The sequence below is a fragment of the Hibiscus syriacus genome, unplaced genomic scaffold (genome assembly GCF_006381635.1).
Source record: "Hibiscus syriacus cultivar Baekdansim isolate YM2019G1 unplaced genomic scaffold, ASM638163v2 tig00111213_pilon, whole genome shotgun sequence".
Taxonomy (NCBI): Eukaryota; Viridiplantae; Streptophyta; class Magnoliopsida; order Malvales; family Malvaceae; genus Hibiscus; species Hibiscus syriacus.
The window spans coordinates 6,805,041-6,824,219 of NW_024063022.1; the positions used below are offsets into that span (position 1 = coordinate 6,805,041).

At 32.4% G+C, this 19,179-nt stretch overlaps 2 protein-coding genes across 2 annotated transcripts; one reads left to right on the forward strand and one right to left on the reverse strand.

Annotated features, from left to right (window-relative positions):
- Positions 1–254: 254 nt before the first annotated feature.
- Positions 255–17,015, forward strand: LOC120156147 (zinc finger protein ZAT12-like). Its single transcript, XM_039167556.1, has 2 exons — positions 255–845; positions 16,992–17,015. The coding sequence occupies exon 1, from the start codon at positions 313–315 to the stop codon at positions 826–828; it is 516 nt and encodes a 171-aa protein (XP_039023487.1). The 5' UTR covers positions 255–312; the 3' UTR covers positions 829–845; positions 16,992–17,015.
- On the reverse strand, positions 5,706–6,394 carry LOC120156148 (CASP-like protein 4C1). The gene is made up of 2 exons (XM_039167557.1): positions 6,055–6,394; positions 5,706–5,899 (listed from the first exon to the last, which is right to left on the reverse strand). The coding sequence occupies exons 1-2, from the start codon at positions 6,282–6,284 to the stop codon at positions 5,851–5,853; spliced, it is 279 nt and encodes a 92-aa protein (XP_039023488.1). The 5' UTR covers positions 6,285–6,394; the 3' UTR covers positions 5,706–5,850.
- Positions 17,016–19,179: the final 2,164 nt, after the last annotated feature.

The window sequence follows — 19,179 nt, forward strand, 5'->3', positions numbered from 1 at the left end:
TGGCGTTGGGGGTCAAGCCTACTATCTTACCTTTCCCTTATCCCATTACATATGGGAATATGATCAGCTAATTTTTCCCCTTACCCCATTACATATGGGAATAGGGTTTTGTTGTTGTTGTTAGAAATAAGGGTACAAACGTCATTCCAAAAGGTCAACTTTAAAAGTCAAACTTTCCATATCTCTCTCTTAAGTCTCAAACCAACCAATACATATACCCCCATTGTGCTTCTTTTTATTTGAAAAAAAAAATCAAATACCCCCAAAAAAAAACTTGCATTTTCACACCATACCCAACCACTCCAAAACAATATGAAGAGAAGTTTTCCTAGTGAAATTGAGAGCAATTTAGCTTTGGCAAATTGCTTGATGCTCCTTTCACAAGGAGGAAACACTTATGATCAACATGCCATCTTCAACAACAACGACAACCCTAGTAGGATTTTCGAGTGCAAAACATGTAATCGGCAGTTCGGTTCGTTCCAAGCCCTAGGAGGTCACCGAGCAAGCCATAAGAAAACGAAGCTCATCGACGGAGATGATAGTTCAACCGAGAATCGACCGCCGGCGAAGCCTAAGACACACGGGTGCTCGATCTGCGGGGTCAAGTTCGCTATCGGGCAAGCATTAGGGGGACACATGAGGAGACATAGGACCGGTTCGAGTGAAACCCAAGACCAGCATGACGAGGCACTGATGACACCAATCGTGAAGAAATCGAATAGCAGAAGGGTTATGTGCTTGGATTTGAACTTGACTCCATTGGAGAATGATATGGAATTGTTTAAGCTTGGGAAGGCAGCTCTGGCAATAGATTGCTTCTTCTAAACTCTTCCGTTCTTATAATAATTTTTTTAATGAATTTTTGGTTAATTTTGTCACATCAATATGGTATAAGGATGAATAGAAGATAAACGACATTTATTTATGTTCACGTTTTCGCCATCTTTCTGGGTTTGATATTTTATGGTTAAAATATGTTTCAAGTCTTTGTACTCTTTGTACATTTAGAATTTAGTCCTTCTATTTTTTTAGTTTCAAAATTTAAGTCCAGTTGTTAACGTTATTTTTTGGGTTAAATTTAGGTTTATTATAATGCTACATTTTATTCCATGTCTTACAAGTTAGTATTTCTTTTATTTCAAAATATCATATTAGCGAATTTAATAAAACCATCTTAACGATTTTAATAATTGGACTTGAATTTTTAAGTCTAAAATGTAGAGAGATTAAATTTCCAAAATTAAAAGTATGAGGACTAAACTCCAATACTTATTTACATCAATATAATGTACCGACCAGAAACATCAGTAAATCTCATTCTTGTAACACGTCTTATTTTTTCTTGGGTTGATTTGACATTTATCTCTCCAAATATCATTTATAAGGTTATCTCGTTGATCTATTCCTGCCTTTTGATCATCGAATTTAATATTAATAAATATTCGTAATTATCAAAGATAGATCACGATAAATTTTTAGTATGATCATTTATAAGGTTTTCTTTTCTTTTTTTTAATAAAAATATTATTACATTTATAAAAAACCATAATTTCTCTTAAATTACAAAAAAAACCTAAATTCCTAAAAATCCTAAATCCCTTACCCTAACCCGCCGCCGACGTAGTCTCTACCATCTTCCTAGTCATACGCCACCATAGTTGCCGCCGATTGGTCGTCGGGATTGCTTGGGCGCGATTTTTAGCCTAGGGTTCGCAGGATACAAAACATAGATTCGTCGTCGATTGGTCGTTGATTGACCGCGATTTCATGGGGTTATCGGTCGTCGGGGGGAGGTGAGCTCGGGTGGAGATTCATCGGCGGCAAAGGCCGGCAGTTGGCGTGGGTTTAGGTGTTGAAATGAAGATTTTCAAAGTTTTAGGACTATTTCAAAATTTGTGTGTGTGTGTGTGTTTTTTTTTTGAAAATATAATTTTAATTTTTTAATTTAAAATAAAAATTTTAAAATTACCAAAATATGACACGTGCCACTTAACATGGAAAATCAACACCAATTACGGGCTGAAAAACCACTGAAAGTGGTAACGTTTGTAACGTTACACACCTAGATCATTCAAAAATAATTGAACACCTATTCGTGAAAAACACTTATTTTATAATTAAGCCTATTGGTTCCCACATATGTATAGATATATATAAATATATTAGCTGACCCTATTCCCCATACGTAATGGGGTAAGGGGGAGGTAGGGTAGTAAGTTGCCCCCAACGTCAGGTTGAGAGCAGCTTCCGTAGAAGACCTCCGTTATGAATTACCCTCAGTGGGACTCGATCCCACGACCACAAGATTAAGAGCCTTACACTCTACCAACTGAGCTAGATGGACAATTCAAATATGTATAGGTATATGATTTCATCAAATCCATCAAACATAAAAATAGTCTAGAAAAGAGTCGAATTATGAGAGGGGCGAATCGTTTAACTTCTATGATTGAATGAGTCTTTAACTTTAAAATAAATAGGATCTTAAAAGTAATCAAATCATAAACAGTAAGAGATTAAGGATTTAATTTCATAAATTTTAAAATTTAAAGGTCTTAAAATGTAATTAAACCAAACAAACTTGGAATTAAGGCATAATTTCATTAATTTTAAAACTAACAGTCTGCTGAAAAAATAATTATACCAAAATTTTTGGAAAAGACAGACTTAATTGCAATGATTTTAAAAGCTATCAGTGGCTTAAGAGATAATTAGACCATCAAGGTTGGGGCTATTACCCCTCCTAGCTATAATGTAAGTCCGTCGTTGCCAACGTATTGGTTTCAGAAATATTTTTGACAGTGAATATACATATATTAACGTAAAATAGATGAACACAAATAAAATTTAAGAGTAAATATAACTAATAAAATAAATAATCAATCGGTGAAAAACTAAAATTTTAAGATGAACAACAACTCCTCCATTACTATTTTTGCTATATATCGTCCTGAAAGGTTAAAGTAAGGTTTTTATATTCATATATTCGAATAAAAATAAACTAAATCAATAAAATAATTAATTAATTAAAGAAAATTCAAAATTTAAGATGATCACGTATCGACCCTCACCAAATTATGGCTCCGCCACTGTATGTATCCATTTAGATATTACAATTAACAATTAATCTATTGATTCTCAACTCAATGTAAAAGAATATTACATCACTAATGAAATTGACAAATAAATAATAATAAATAAAATAAATATATTTTTTATTTAAAAGGTAATAATAATGGATTATTATTCAACGCATTAGCATTGAAAAAATCCACAAGCAAGTTTCAAATACTGTTTATAAAGTGTTTTTTTCCAATATCAATGTTTGAGATAAAATCGTTAATATATTATTATAAATATTATATATTTTTTAATTAGTTTAATATTTTATTTATCAAATATAACATATCTTTTATTATCATTTTTAAAAATAATACGATTCATGCGTTTTCTTTATAACTTATTTGATAAATATATTTAAACATTATACTTGAAATCAAAATATATTTAAATATATTAGAAGTTGTTTTTTTTTCATCTTTAAGTGCACATATGTTTTAACGATTAAAAAATATTCTAAATAAAAATTTATCTTATTAACATCTTAAACTATTATAAAATATTTTGTATATTCTATATTATACAAATTTTATAATTTAAAATAAATTAAATAAGTTAATTTAAATCTTAATTTATATGTTTATTAATTTTATGGTATTCAGTATTTAATATGAATACAAAACACTCCACGTCATCAGGGTAAAAATAAGAAGAAATCAGTAAATCGAGGGGAAACAGTTACAGCGTACGGTACACAGTAAAAAGAAAAGCATTAAAATTTCTGGGCAAAAGAGATATATGTAATTAAAAAATAATTAATGTGGTTATTATATTATTTTTTTCTTTAATGATATTTTAACTTAAAAATAAATTTAATGTAATTCTTTTATCGTCTTATGTCATTAACTGTTATGAAATTGACGTGATAAATCATTACAGTGATGTGATAATCCATAATACTGATATGATAATTTACAATAGTTAATAATATAAAACTATAACATCAATATCATAACAGTCATTAACTGTAACAATGCTAATGTGATAATTCTAACGACGTGATTATCCACAATACGAATATGATAATCGACAATAATTAATAATATGACAGATGAACTAAATTTATAACTCAAACATTATAAATAAATTAAATTTGTAACTCAAACATGACATATAAATTATCATATCAACACTATAAATCGTTACGTCAATACTATAAACTATCACACCGATATCGTATCAATCAACAACAAAAATATTAATCAAAATATCACAATAAATATATATTTTAATTTAAAAAATATATTAAAAAATAATACGATAATCAAGTTAATTTTTTTTCAAAATTACTCTCATGCTTTTTTGTCAAATTTCTGAGCAGATGCAAAACTATTGGTGTTCCCTCTAAAAACTAAAGATGGAAACGAGAGCCGTTGATAACAAAACAGGCAACCCGAAAACCCGAGAGCAGAGACGACAACCCGAGAAACAAAAACCCGGCAAAACCCAACGCCACCGATATGTCGGATTGCACGCATAACGAGTTCGACGTCGTACACGTGTCCGTACACCTAATCCCATTTTAAAAAGTAAAAGTAAAGGTTAAATTTCATAAAAGGTACTTTTATTATCGTTTTTTTAATAAATTTAGCATTCAATAACAATTTACTTATTTTTTAAATTTTTTACATTTCAATATATATATATATATATATATCACAAAAGTTATTTACATCATTCTTTCATAAATTATAATTTTCATTTTAAATTAATTATTTAACTTTTGAACATTTTAAGTTCATTTCCAAATTATGAATATCAACTTAAATTAAACTTTCACTCCCAAAATCATTCAAAAAAATTGGATATGAAATTGATATATTCAAAAGTTCAAATAATAATGATACGTTTGGTTCACGGAATATAAGATTACCAGTGAGAATGTAAGATTATCAGAGAATAAGATTATTAAGAATATTTTATTTTATGTTTAATTGGTTTAACAGGAATATAAGATTACCGTGTTTGGTTAAATGAATAAAAGATTATTAGAATGTATATTTGACCAAATTATATTTATTATATATTTGTTTTTTAACAAGTTAAAAAATATTTATATATATTTTTTAAAATTTTTAAATTAATATAATTAATATATTTTTGTTTTTACAAAATTAAAAATATAAAAATATTTAATAAAAAGATAAAATTTTATTTTAACTCCTGAACTTCTTATAAAATTTTAATTATATAATTTTTTTTGTAAAATTTAAAGATAAATTTGTAATTTAAAATTCGTAAAATTTTTATTATTAAATAACAGAAGAAAGATATTTTTGAAAAAAAAATTAAGAGTATTTTAGTCTAAAACGCTGGTAATTCAACAATACCTAAATAAAGGGAGGTAATAACATTCTCGGTAATATACCTAAAAAAATCTACTATTAATAATAAAATATTACCGGAAATGAGATTCCCGACCAACCAAACATGAGAATGTGGATTTCATTCTTATGCGAATCCTACATTCATTGATCCAAACACCTCCTAATAGTATAAAATAAGAATCACAACTTTGGGATGAATTTGAAATGTCCAAAAGTTCAAAGACTAAATTTGTTAAAAACATAATGGACTTTTTATGTAATTTGACCAAAGTGTTGAAGTTCAGGAATTTCGATTAATGATAAAGAAGGAAACCTGATCGTGGCCGAAGTCGAACCAGACTTGAAGGATTTCAGGGAAGAGGGTGGCGCCGGTGGAGATCTCCCAGACGGAAACGCCCATTTAGAACAGCGAATACAAAGCCACGATTGCGTTCGCCGCGAAAACGAATCTGCGGTAAGATTTCGCGTTTCCGTTTCAATTCTTAAGCCCTTCTTTCAAATTTTGTTTATAGAATTCAAATCTCAAAAGGAACATGAAATCGAAACCGAAATTAGATGATTGTTTTTTTTTAATTTGAATTACGAGATAAAGAAACGAACTAACCTGAAAGCGTCGAAATCGAACCAGTGAGGGGAATCGGAGCCGCGGGAGTTGGTGACCATGAAGACGGAGGAAGCAAGTGAGAAAGTGAAGGCGGTGACTCGGAAGACGAGAATCAGCGAGTTGAATCTTCTGAGTTTACGGAGCGTGACGGTGTTGTGGAAGTGAGGGGCGGGATTCCGGTGGTGCGGGGAAGGTGTGTCGCCGTTGCGGAAACCCTGCGGCGACCGCATGATGATGATGATGATGATGAACGGATGTGATTGTTTAGCGATTGGAGGTAAGCTGGGACAGTCATGAGAAGAAATAGGAAGGAATTTGGAGGAGGAGAGGAAGGGAAGAGAACTCACGGGGAGGAGAGGTGGGAGTCACGGGGAGAAGAATGAGTATTAGATGAAGTATAAGATATACCAAGTAAATAGAAATGAAGAATTGTCCGTCCAGTTTAATTGGTAGAGCGTAAGACTCTAAATCTTATGATTATAGGATTGAATCTCACGGTATGCAATTTATAATGCTGGAGGTCTCCTACGGAAGCTACTCTTAACTTGATGTTGGGGGCAACCTATTATCTTACCTCCCTTACCTCATTATATATAGTAATAGGGTCAACTAATTTTTTTATTTTCAAGTAAAATAGAAATGAATATTTTGATTTAAATTTAAGTTTAGGTTTTATCTCAAAATAGAGAGTCGGATCAGATTCAGATAAATGATATAAATTTTTTTAGATAAATTGATTTTATTATCAAAAAACCAAAGTCAGATATATATTTTTATAATAAAAAAATATATATATTTTTAAATCGAATTAGATTGATCAAAATCTCGATCGAACCTGACCTATGACTATCCCAAATTATAGTATACATGTAAAGGGGTGCCACTAAGGAGCAATGGAAATGTAATATCGTTAAACAAGACTTTCTTCAGTTTCACTGTCGTCCCCACTTTCACAATTTAAGCTAGTTTTGGCACACCAGGTGCCTGCCTTTTCAGTTCCCACTCATTGGGTCTTGTGCTGCACGCTCTCTGCTGGTGAAATGGCAACTCTTTCTTCCTTTCATATTAGCTTTCCACGTGTCTTTCTCTGATTGACCAGAAAATTGTTTTGGGAATTCAAGATATCCACGTCTTACAATCATGTCTGAACACAAGTATAACAAATAATTATGCAAAGACTTTATGTTAAAAAAATTAAATATAATTGAATGATTATTTTCATATATATATATATATATATATATATATATATATATTTAGAATATTTTAATCTCACACATTTTATTGTAGAGTAAAAATGGCATATTTTGAAGTGGTAATAATTTGTTAACCAATAGTTTTCATTTATAAAAGAATATTTTTACCTAAAAAAATCTTTAAATTTTAAAATGCTAAAAAAAATTAGTGTCAAAACGACCATTTTAATAAATGACAGAGGCTATTTTTAGTATTATGCCTTTTATATTTAGGGGTGAGCATTTAAAAGTTCAGTAAGGAGATGAATTTATAAAATTTTAAAAAGGGGAAAAACAAATTATTAATTAAAATAAAAAAATATATAAAATATATGATAATTTGATATTATTATGAGATAACTTTTCTCTCGATCCATTTCTAAAAATAACTATGCCAATTAGATACTTATATTCAACCCTAATATCCGAATTAATTGAAAACTATGATGAGGAATCAATGCATAAATAACACGTTACTAGTTTTGTCATTGTTTAAATAATAAAACCGGTAAAAAATTATCGGTAATATTTTTATTTTTACCTAAAACATCATTTTTTTTAATATTTTCGGTCATTTTTTTAAAAATCCGGTTAAAACGCCCAATAATAATAAAACCGGTCATTTTTAGCGCCTAATAATGTTTTCGGTCATTTTTACCTGTTTTGTTATTGTTTAGTTTTGTTATTTAACCAATAACAAAATCAGTAACACCCTTTTTTAACCGTATATTAAGACTGCTTCACGTGAACCTTTCACATGAATAATTATTTTGACTTTTGCACACAATGTACCCATGTTCAGAACCAGCACTTGTCAGAATGGAATGCGAGAATATTGGTAAAGATCATATTTCCCTACCATGATATTCATATTTGTTAATATGAGTAATGTAGTTATGATTACGGTTGACGATTCAATCCTTTTGATTTAAATTAGGAATTGTAATTGACGGTGACATAACGCGTCAAATTTAAAATTATGATTATTTTTTATAGATCTATAGAGTGAATAAATACATATTAATCAATAATTTTGAGTCATAATAGATTTTTAAAATTTTTCGATTGTCTTATCAAAGTGTAATGGTTAATCATAGAGCACCAAAAAAATTCTTTGGAAGTATAATATTTGATTTCGAAAGGACAATAATATTTGAATAAGTGTAGATACATATTCAAACACAAATGCTAGAGAGGGATCCACTTTATATATATATATAATTTTAAAAAAATTAAATAGTTTTTTTAATATTGTTTTTACCTTTAGAAATGTAAGCTTGACTTCATGGCTATCAAAATTTACCTTGAGAAGGTCTATGTCCGTCTCGAGTGGTCTTTTATTGATGACACTTTAAGGGACCTCAATTTATCGGACAGTTTCAGAATACTTATACGGCAAATTTTATCAGATAATGGTGTGGAAAAAAATTTCATGAGATAATGTTGCTGGAGAATTATTTGTTGAGATAGAGTGTTTGCTACAGTTCGAACGGAGGTCGCCAAGCCGTCCCCATGACCTGTGCTGAGGTCGCCATGTGATCCCATCCAGCTGTAGGTCGCCATGCAAGCACCACGACATGGAGGTTGTGATTGTTTCATCTCTGTAAATTGCTTCTATATGGAGTTTAAAATATTGAAAATTTGTTCCAATTGTTACTTTATCGTTCAATATTTTTTATTAAATCGATTTAATGAATTTAATTATTTATTTGTAAGCAAAACAAATAGATGCTATAATGATATTCTATCCTTTTTTCTGTAAAGGCTTACAAAGAATTCATTGGATGAAGCACAGCACTTGTGAATGAACCAAAAGAGCTGTTGCAAACCTCCAGGTCGTGGTGCTTGCATGGCTACCTATAGGGATCACATGGCGACCTTAGCACAGGTCGCAAGGACGGCTTGGTGACATGTGTTTGAACTGTAGCAAACACCCTATCTTAGCAAATAATTCTCCAACAACATTATCTCATGAAATTTTTTTTTCCACACCATTATCTGATAAAATTTCGACAATTTCGACGGGTGAATTCACGAGATAATGTTCTCGAACTTTTTTATTCACGATATAATGCACATCCCAGATTAATTGTTGGAATGGGGTGAATTCTACAGTAACCTTGGAGGTCGCCATGGCATCCGGGCGACCTTTGAGGTCGCCATGGCATCCGGGCGACCTTGGAGGTCGCCATGGCATCCGAGCGACCTGTGTGTATTTTGCAAAGGAATAGGTCGCCATGCAATCAACATGGGACGTGGGAATGCATGGGGGAGGGGATGCATGCTGTGCATGGGACGTGGGAACTGTGCATGGGCCATGCACGTCGAACGGTGTAGGTCACGGCAGCGTGGTAGGTAGGTCGCCATGGAGTCTCGGCGACCAAGGTCTGAGAGATTCCTGTAGCTGCTGCTGTAGCTGCATGCATGCGTTGCATCATAGCTGAGAGATTCCTGCACCCGTAGCTGTATGTGTTGCATCTATAGTTGCGTTATTGCAGCGTTAATTTAGCTGTCAGCCTTTCAATGCTCAATAGTTAGACGATGCAATACTAATATTATTTGCTTCAACAATCAAATTTAATGACTCTGTCCAACGCTCAGTTGCTTTATATAAAGGATATGGGGTTTAGGGTAGAAGCACAAGCAGAACCAGAAGCATAAGCACATATAAACTTTGCCGAGAAAAAGAAAAGGAAGAAGAAGAAAAGAAGATAAAGGCTCAAACATAGTTCGTGAGGTAATTTTTTTATTGTTTAATTTAGTTTATTATATGAAATTATTAGTTTGTTAGTTTCGGGTTTAGGGTAAAACTAAAATCTAGTAATTAGTTTGTTAGTATAAATTATTAGTTTGTTAGTTTAAGTTATATTATATTAGTTTATTAGTTAAGTTATATATTATTATATAAAAAATTAGTTAATTAGTTTCTTAGTTTAAGTTATTAAATATAAAAAATATTAATTAATTTGTTGGTGTCTTTAAACGTATATTAGGTTGTTCGTTGAAGTTGAAGTTATATTATAAAAAAAATTAATTAGTGCTTAATTAGTTTGTTATTTTAACTAAGTTATATTATAATAAAGAAATAGTTTATTAGTTTAAGGTATATTATAATATATTAGATTATATAAAATTAATTTGTGGGAGCTATTGTTGTTTAAATAAATATTTTGTTTACACATACAGGACATTATTTCACAATATTTGCCCACGTACAGATTGATTCGAAGAAAGAAACAAGGCAGGAAAAGAAAGTAAAGGAAGAAGGCATAAAGACGTGAGTAATTTATTATTTTTGTTGTCCATTTTTTGTTGTTGTGTATGTGTAAATTAGTTAGTTAGTAAGTTTATATTAGATTATATAAACTAATTTGTGCGAGATAATTTCCGTTTTAAAAATATTGTGTTTAAAAATATTTAGTTTTGTTTTAAAAATATTTTGTTTAATTTACATTGTATGTGTATATTAGTAAGAAGTAAAAATTAATTGAATGAAATAATCCGGACAACGCATTATCTCGCGAAATAATTATTTCGAGAACATTATCTCGACAGTTTTGCCTAACAAATTTGTTTGATATTTTTAAAAAATAAAAAATATTATCAAACTAATCATTATTATTAGTAATAATTACTAAATGATTAGTATCAAATCTAAATCATTAAATATTTATAATAAATAATTATTAGTGATTATGACTAAATCATATTATTATTAAATCATTAAATATCAAATCATTAGATTAATAGTAATTATCAAATCATTATTAGGTTTATTAGTAAGCAATCAATCAAGTTAAATAATAAATTTTATTTGATCATTAATATAATAGTATATATATTATATTAATAATTTATGAAATTATCTTATCTAATTTTTTAATCTAAATTAATTTATTTTTTTATTTGTAGAGAAAATGAGCAACAACTTTTTCACGATTGTCCATTATAATGGACAGATTATGGAAAATGAGGTCGGAGTAGTTTTTCAGTCTGAAAAACCAATAAATATGATGTTCAAAAAAGACATCACATTTATAGAAATGAAGCATAAGATAGAAAGAAAAATTTGAGCTGCAGTTGATGGTTTGAGGTATAGGTTTATGATATGCTCTAACACAATCAGATATGCTGCAGTTCCACTTGAAGAAGATGATGATATTGGAACCATGGTTGGATTACATGAGTCAACCAATATAGCAGTTATTGAATTATTTGTTGATGTGCGTAACATATGTGATGTTCCTGGGTCATTAAGAGGTGTGGCTCAAAATCCATCTGAAATGGCTTTATATAGTCAGTTTGAAGAGCCGACATACAGGTTCCCGAACAGTTTTATGGCACTATTGGAAAGTGTAAATGAAGTCGGGGGGACATCTACAGCAGCAGAGTATGATACGAGAAACATACCGGAATTGGTTATTGATATTGACGCTGAAAATCGATGGGGAGAAATTCATGATGATTCAAGCGAAGATGAAGAAACTGAAGAACCCGTTTTGGTCGGCGACGAAAATATTTTTGGTGGAGGTGCAATTGATGAAGTTCCGACACCGTATGAAGCTACTCCTCACATGTACGAGATAGACTATGATGCAATGAGGGCACCTGAATTCCCAGACATACCACATTTACCTCCGTACCAAATGACTGAATAATTCGATAATTCTGGTGAATTTTCAGTTGGGGTGCAATTCAGAGGAAAAAATGAAGCTACGCTGGCGATTAAAGAGTACTGCATCAAATGCCATGTTGATGTCCATGTTGCAGAGTCCAACCAGAAAACCCTATACGCAAAGTGTGTAAAATATGGCCCAGAGTGCAAGTGGAAGATCAGAGTGTCGAAAAATCAAAGGCACGATGTTTGGGTCATCACGAGGTACAATGGTTCGCACACATGTTTGCGAAACTCCATCGAACAAGACCACCGACTATTGGACTCCGATGTAACATGTGAATACGTGAAGGCGATGGTTGAAAATGATCCAAGGATATCTTGTTCAGTGTTAGATGCATCTATTCGAAGCCAATTTGGATATCAAGTAAAATATGGCAAGGTGTGGAATGCGAAAATGAAGGCAATGAAGTTGACGTATGGAGATTGGGATACATCGTACAATGAGCTACACATTTGCTACAAGCAATGAAGCGATTTATCCCAGGAACTATAGTGAAGTCTCAAACCATGCCGCATATGACGAAGAAGGTCAACTTCTGCCAGGGAAGAAAATATTTCATAGACTATTTTGGGCATTCAAGGCATGTATTGAAGGATTTCCATTTTGCAAACGTATGATCCAAGTAGATGGTACGTGGTTGTATGGTCAATATAGGCATGTACTTTTGATGGCAGTTGCTCAAGATGGTGAGCGAAATATCTTCCCAATTGCATTCGCCATTGTTGAGGGAGAGACAACAGAGGCTTGGGATTTCTTTCTGACCAATCTACGTCAATATGTCGTTCGTGAAGATGGAGTTTGCTTGATATCCGATAGAGGAACGGGTATTTTGGCGGCAATTGAACGACCAGGAAGTCGTTGGATACCTCCGTATGCATATCCGACATTTTGTATCCGTCATATTGGCAAGAATAGTATCGACCAGTTTCATAACGCACATATTCGTAGCGAGATAGTCAGCATGGGTAAGTTTTATTTTCAATATTTGTGTATTTTTACGTGGTTTTTTAATTGCGGTTTAACACAATATATTATGGAACAGGATACGAACTACGTCGACCAAATTTTGACAAGAGATTGGAGAATTTGAAGGTATTTTACGATGATCAGCGTGTTTGGAAGTGGGCTTCAAAAATACCGCGGGAAAAATGGTCGCAAGCATACGATGAAGGTCGGAGATACGGACATATGACCACAAACCTTTTTGAGGCCATTAATTCGGTACTAAAAGGTACACGCCATCTCCCAATAGTGAGTGTGGTGAAAGAGACGTACTTTAGACTGGGTAAAGTTTGGTCTGACAAAGGCAAGGAAATTGAGAGTCTCATAAATAGAGGTAAAACTTGGGCTCCTACAGTGGTGGAATCAATGGAAGCAAATGAGCGATTGGCAACATCAATGGTTGTTCATAATTTCGACCGAGTTGGTCATACTTTTGTCGTGTCGTGTATACGTCGTAACGTCGGAGGAGAAGACCAAACATTTAGAGTTGATTTACGACACAAATGGTGTGATTGTGGTCGTTTTCAGGCATGGAAATATACATGTGCTCATGCAGTCGCTGCATGTATGTATGCTGGTGTAAGCGCATACACTTATGTTGATGAATGCTTCCACCTACGTAGGATATTAAATGTCTACAGCTATGTGTTCAGACAGATCCCGAATGAATCATATTGGCCCAAAAAGGATCATGATGAATGGCTACCAAATCCAATGCTTCGCAGAAGTCCAAAGGGTCGACCTGAGTCCACTCGAATTCATACCAGTATAGATTTTCATGCTATAGAGAGAGGTCAAGCAAAGAGATGCGGATTATGTAGGGGTGAAGGCCATTCAAAAAACAATTGTCCTAATTTACCAAGATATAGGCCTCATCATTAGTAATCATATATGTATTTCTATGTATTTATTAATCATTATAAAAATGATTTAATAATGATTTAAATATTTAATGATTTGATGATTTAGTAATGATTTGATAATAATCATTATAGTAATGATTTGATAATAATCATTATAATAATGATTTAGTAATAATCATTATAAAAATGATTTAATAATGATTTGATGATTTAGTAATGATTTGATAATAATCATTATAGTAATGATTTGATAATAATCATTATAATAATGATTTAGTAATAATCATTATAAAAATGATTTAATAATGATTTAAATATTTAATGATTTGATGATTTAGTAATGATTTGATAATAATCATTATAGTAATGATTTGATAATAATCATTATAATAATGATTTAGTAATAATCATTATAAAAATGATTTAGTAATAATCATTATAAAAATGATTTAATAATGATTTAAATATTTAATGATTTGATGATTTAGTAATGATTTGATAATAATCATTATAATAATGATTTTATAATAATTATTTAGTTATTATTTAGTAATTATTTATAATAATGATTTAATACTAATGATTTAATAATTATTACTAATAATTATAGAATACTAACAAATGAGTGTACAAGTGTGGATTACTGAGTTTAAATTTATACATAGTCGAATTTATTAATGATTTTTAAATATTTAATGATTTGATACTAATGATTTACTTTATTAAATAAGGATTTATTGTTAATATTTAATTATTTGATACTAATGATTTAAAATAGTGATTTACTAAATATTTAATTATTTGATACTAGTAATGATTTGATACTAAAAATCATTTTTAAGGTTAAAAAAAGTAGTCTAATTTCAATAAATAATTTGTAATAAATAGCAAACGAGTTTACAATTGTTGTCGATGCCGGGGTGTTGTTGAATGATAATGTCGGGGCGGACGTCTGATACGTTGTGGCCGTTGTGGCTCAGGAGTATTGTACCCATCCCCCTCATTCATTGGGGTATTTGAACTGTCATGTGTTCAAAGTCATACGTCGACGAAAACGTAGGAGAATAGGTGGGTGCCTCAGGCTGCACAAACTCTGGTATGTATGCCGGGCCAGTAGAATCATCAACTGCGTGATGCAACGATTGTGGTGCGATATTATCCACATCGGTCATTTCCGCTTCAGGTTGTAGAGATGAACTCTCACTCCCACTCGGTAGAGAGTATTCAGCTTTACCAAATCTTTTCTTAAACCTCAAAAATTGTCGCCTCTCTACTATTGTTGTGAGGAACGGCTTTCCATTATCCAAAAAATAAGCAAGGTAAGCCGAAGTCTCAAAATTAAAGTCGTCGTCTTGAATGGCGTCAAGAGTTGGCATGAATGAATCCCTATTGTTCCAAACATTAATGTAGGTTGCATGCTTCTCAACCCAATTAACGCTTTCTTTACGACGACCATCAAATCTGTGCAGGTCGTCATGCGTCTCAACCCAATTCACTGGACGACGACCATCTAAGTTTTGGAGGAGGTCATGATCCCATGGACTCCGCGGAATAGGTTGGTGGAAGTGGAATTGCCTCAGCACTCTATCCCCAAATTGGATCTCAACAAAAGCAAAATTGATCAATTGTGTAACAGCACACCAATATTGAAACCCATCTAAAATATCGTGCGGTATCAACGCAAATAATTCTTCATTCATGTATGGTCTCCAATTAAACTGTAAAATTACAAAAACAATAAAATTTATTTAAATCAAATAATATAGTTAATTTAAATAATAATTAAAAAATACAAATTATGCATACCTCCTTTTTGGCCTTAATGTTGATCTTCAACCTGAACTCTTTAATGTTGTTGTGCACCAACCCTGTGCCTTCAATTTTATGCCTCCATCTGTATATCAATCAAAACAAAAATAGAGACATTTTGTTCAATAATTTTAATCAAAATAAATATTTTTTAATTAATATTTTATATTAAAATAGAGGATTCATATTACCTTCCGGCAAGTGGAAAGTCAACCGCAGTCCGACTAATCGGTGTCAAAAACGGAAGTCTATGCCAAGCCCATGATTGTAGCAGCAACAGACATCCACCGATTTCTACTGTAATATTATCATTCACGACTAATGACGCCTTGCACATCTCACGATACAAGAACGCCAATATCGCCGAACCCCAGCTATATTGCCTACAATTCTCAAAATTTGTTAAAAAAAGAAGATACTGAGTGTGAACATAACTACCGGATTTATCAGGCATCAAAATTCCCCCAATCAATTGTAATATATATGCTCGTGTTGCATATATAATTTCGTGCTCCGTACTATTGATTGAAGTTGAAATTCATTCTTCAACCATGACAACCTCACCCGCCACCCTTTACACTCTGGTGGTACGGGCGCTTTCCCAAGAAACAAGTTGCAAAGTTGTTCCACCTTATTAAACTCATGTGACATTACCACCGGCATCCCATTAGTTTGGACCCCGAGTTGCATTGCCACATCCTCCAAAGTTATCGTGCATTCGCCACACGGCAAATGAAACGTGTGCGTTTCTGGTCTCCAACGTTCAATCAACGCACTGATCAAACCTGGGACCAACTTATAATCTCGCACAAATGTTATATACCAAAATCCAGCCTCTTGCAAATTTTCTTCTATTAGTGGGTGTGGCTTGGGCACTTTATGTAGTCGAAGACGAAGGACTCGCTGCTCGTCCTCCTACAATTAAATATTTCAAAAAAATTATCACAATCATAAAATAATATTCAAATATTTATTAATTATAATTCATTAAACAAATATTTTATTCACCATTATTCCCAAATGACTTGAAATATGTTCATTGTCAAGCCTCAACAGTGGAATTTGGTCAGCCATTGGAATGAATCTGTAAAAAAAAATTAAACAACAATATTTAAAAAATCATTTAATATAATCGAATATAAACTAACTAACTAATTTACAACACTAAACTTTAATATAATAACTTATAATATAATAAACTAATAAACTAACAAACTAAACTTTTTAAAATATAAGTTAAACGTAAACGCTAAACCCTTAAACAACTAATAAAAATATTCTTTTATATAACTAAAACTAACTAATAAACTATTTTTTCATTATAATATACTACTAATAAACTTACTAACTAATTTTTTTATATAATATAAATTCAACAAACAAATATAACTTAACTATTTAACTAACACAAACTAATTAAATAATTTTTTTTATATAACTAACTATTAACAAAACAACTAATTAATTATTTTTTAACTATATAACTATCAAACATATACTAATTAAATAATTTTTAATTTATGTATACTATAACTTAAACTAACAATCATATAACCCTAAACTAACAAATTAAACATTTATAATAATAAACTAATTTAAATATAAAAAAATTTACCTTATCTCCCTTTCTTCTTCTTACTTTCCTTTCTCCCTTTCTTTCTTTCTCGGCTGCAATCTCTTCTCCATTTCTTCTGCAATCTCTTCTCCCTTTCTTTCTTTCTTTTATGTTCTCAGGATAATGCACACCCCATATATAACCAGCTGCCTCAATTATTTCACCAATAATTGTGCAATTGAAGCTATGATAGCATCAGCTGATTTCACGCAGCAATGGTTCAATTATTGTACCAATAATTCATGGCTAAAATGGTTCACATGCATGCATTGGCTCAAATGGTTCACATGCATGCATTGGGAGCTGTAGGCATGCAGCGGGGAGCACGTGAAGGAATCTAAGTTGTGGCTGCATGTGCATGGATGATGGGAATGGCGCCGGGACTACATGGCGACCTACAAGGTCGCCGGGACTACATGGCGACCTATAAGGTCGCCGGGACTACATGGCGACCTACAAGGTCGCCTAGGCTGCATGGCGACCTCTCTATTGGCTCGTACGACTCGTCTAAGCCTGCATGGCGACCTCTCCTCGTATAAGATTGCATGGCGACCTCTCCATTGGCTCGTATGGCTCGTATATGGCTTGTATGGCTCGTATGTCACCCCGTATGTCGCCTGGATTGCATGGCGTCCTACAAGATCGCCTGGATTGCATGGGGTCCTATGGCGATCACTGTAGAATTCACCCCATTCCAGCAATTAATCTGGGATGTGCACCATATCGTGAAAAAAAAAGTTCGAGAACATTATCTCGTGAATTCACCCGTGTTTCGACTCAAGTACTATTGAATGGTACGATGTCAGAGTCTTTTAAACCAACTCTAAGGACACGTTAGGGTAATCCTTTATCTCCCTATTTATTTGCGTTGTGCATGGAGCGTCCGACCCAAGTGATTACTGAGAAAGTGGAAGTGGGATGTGAAAATCTATTCGGCTGTATCGTAATGGTCATATGATATCCCATCTTTTTTATGCAGATGAAACGGTGCTATTTGCCGAAGCTTCCCTTACAATTTCAAGTAATCAATGGTGTTTTAAAAGGGTTTTGGGGGAGCATTAGGGCATAAAATAAGTATTCAAAAGAATATTTGAACACTGCTTTATGACATTCCATTAGTTCGAAGTTTGATTTTCTAGAGGTCCAAAACTTGAAGAAGTATTTAGGAGTTCCTCTTTTTCACTCTCGAGTTACGAAAGTTTCTTACAGTTACAATCTTCTGTCGGATTCTATTTTGCTCAGTTTGGCAGCTATGATGCCTCCATTGCCGAGTAATAGGAAGGATTTGTCGGGCTAGAAACGGAGAGCTGATCATTGTTTCTCGGTTAAATCTGCTTATGACATGAGATTAGGAGAACCAAGCGATAACCCACATAAAGTATGGGAGATTATATAGAAGTATCGTGATTTATAATGGATCAAAACCTTTCTTTGGCTGTTAACTTGTGAGCGTATTCTCACTAATACGGAGCGTGTTCGACGTTAACTGAGCACGGATGATTCTTGTGGTGTTTGCGGCATGACTGGTGAGACAGTTGATCATCTTGTCCGGAAGTTCCCTTTGTCCGTTGTAATTTGGTCTAGTGTAGTTAAAATGGATAACCTTTGTTCGGAAGTGCCCTTTGTCCTTATGGCTTCACCGTAATGAGAATCTTTGATCCCGATCACATTAAAGAAGAGAAGGTACCGATGATGAACAGGAGGCTCTAGCGTGAAGCACTCAAAGCTTTTGAGTCAGCCATGGATAAATAATATTGGTTTATTTATCGACTCGTTTACAAGCTCTTCTTAAATATTGGTGAAGGTAGTGGTGACTAAATTGAATATAAGATAAGTCTTAGCGTTTAAAATGTAAAGTCTAAGGAAATTAAGAACTAATAGAGTAATTTCACTATTTTTTGGCTTGAAAGTAGAAAAATAAA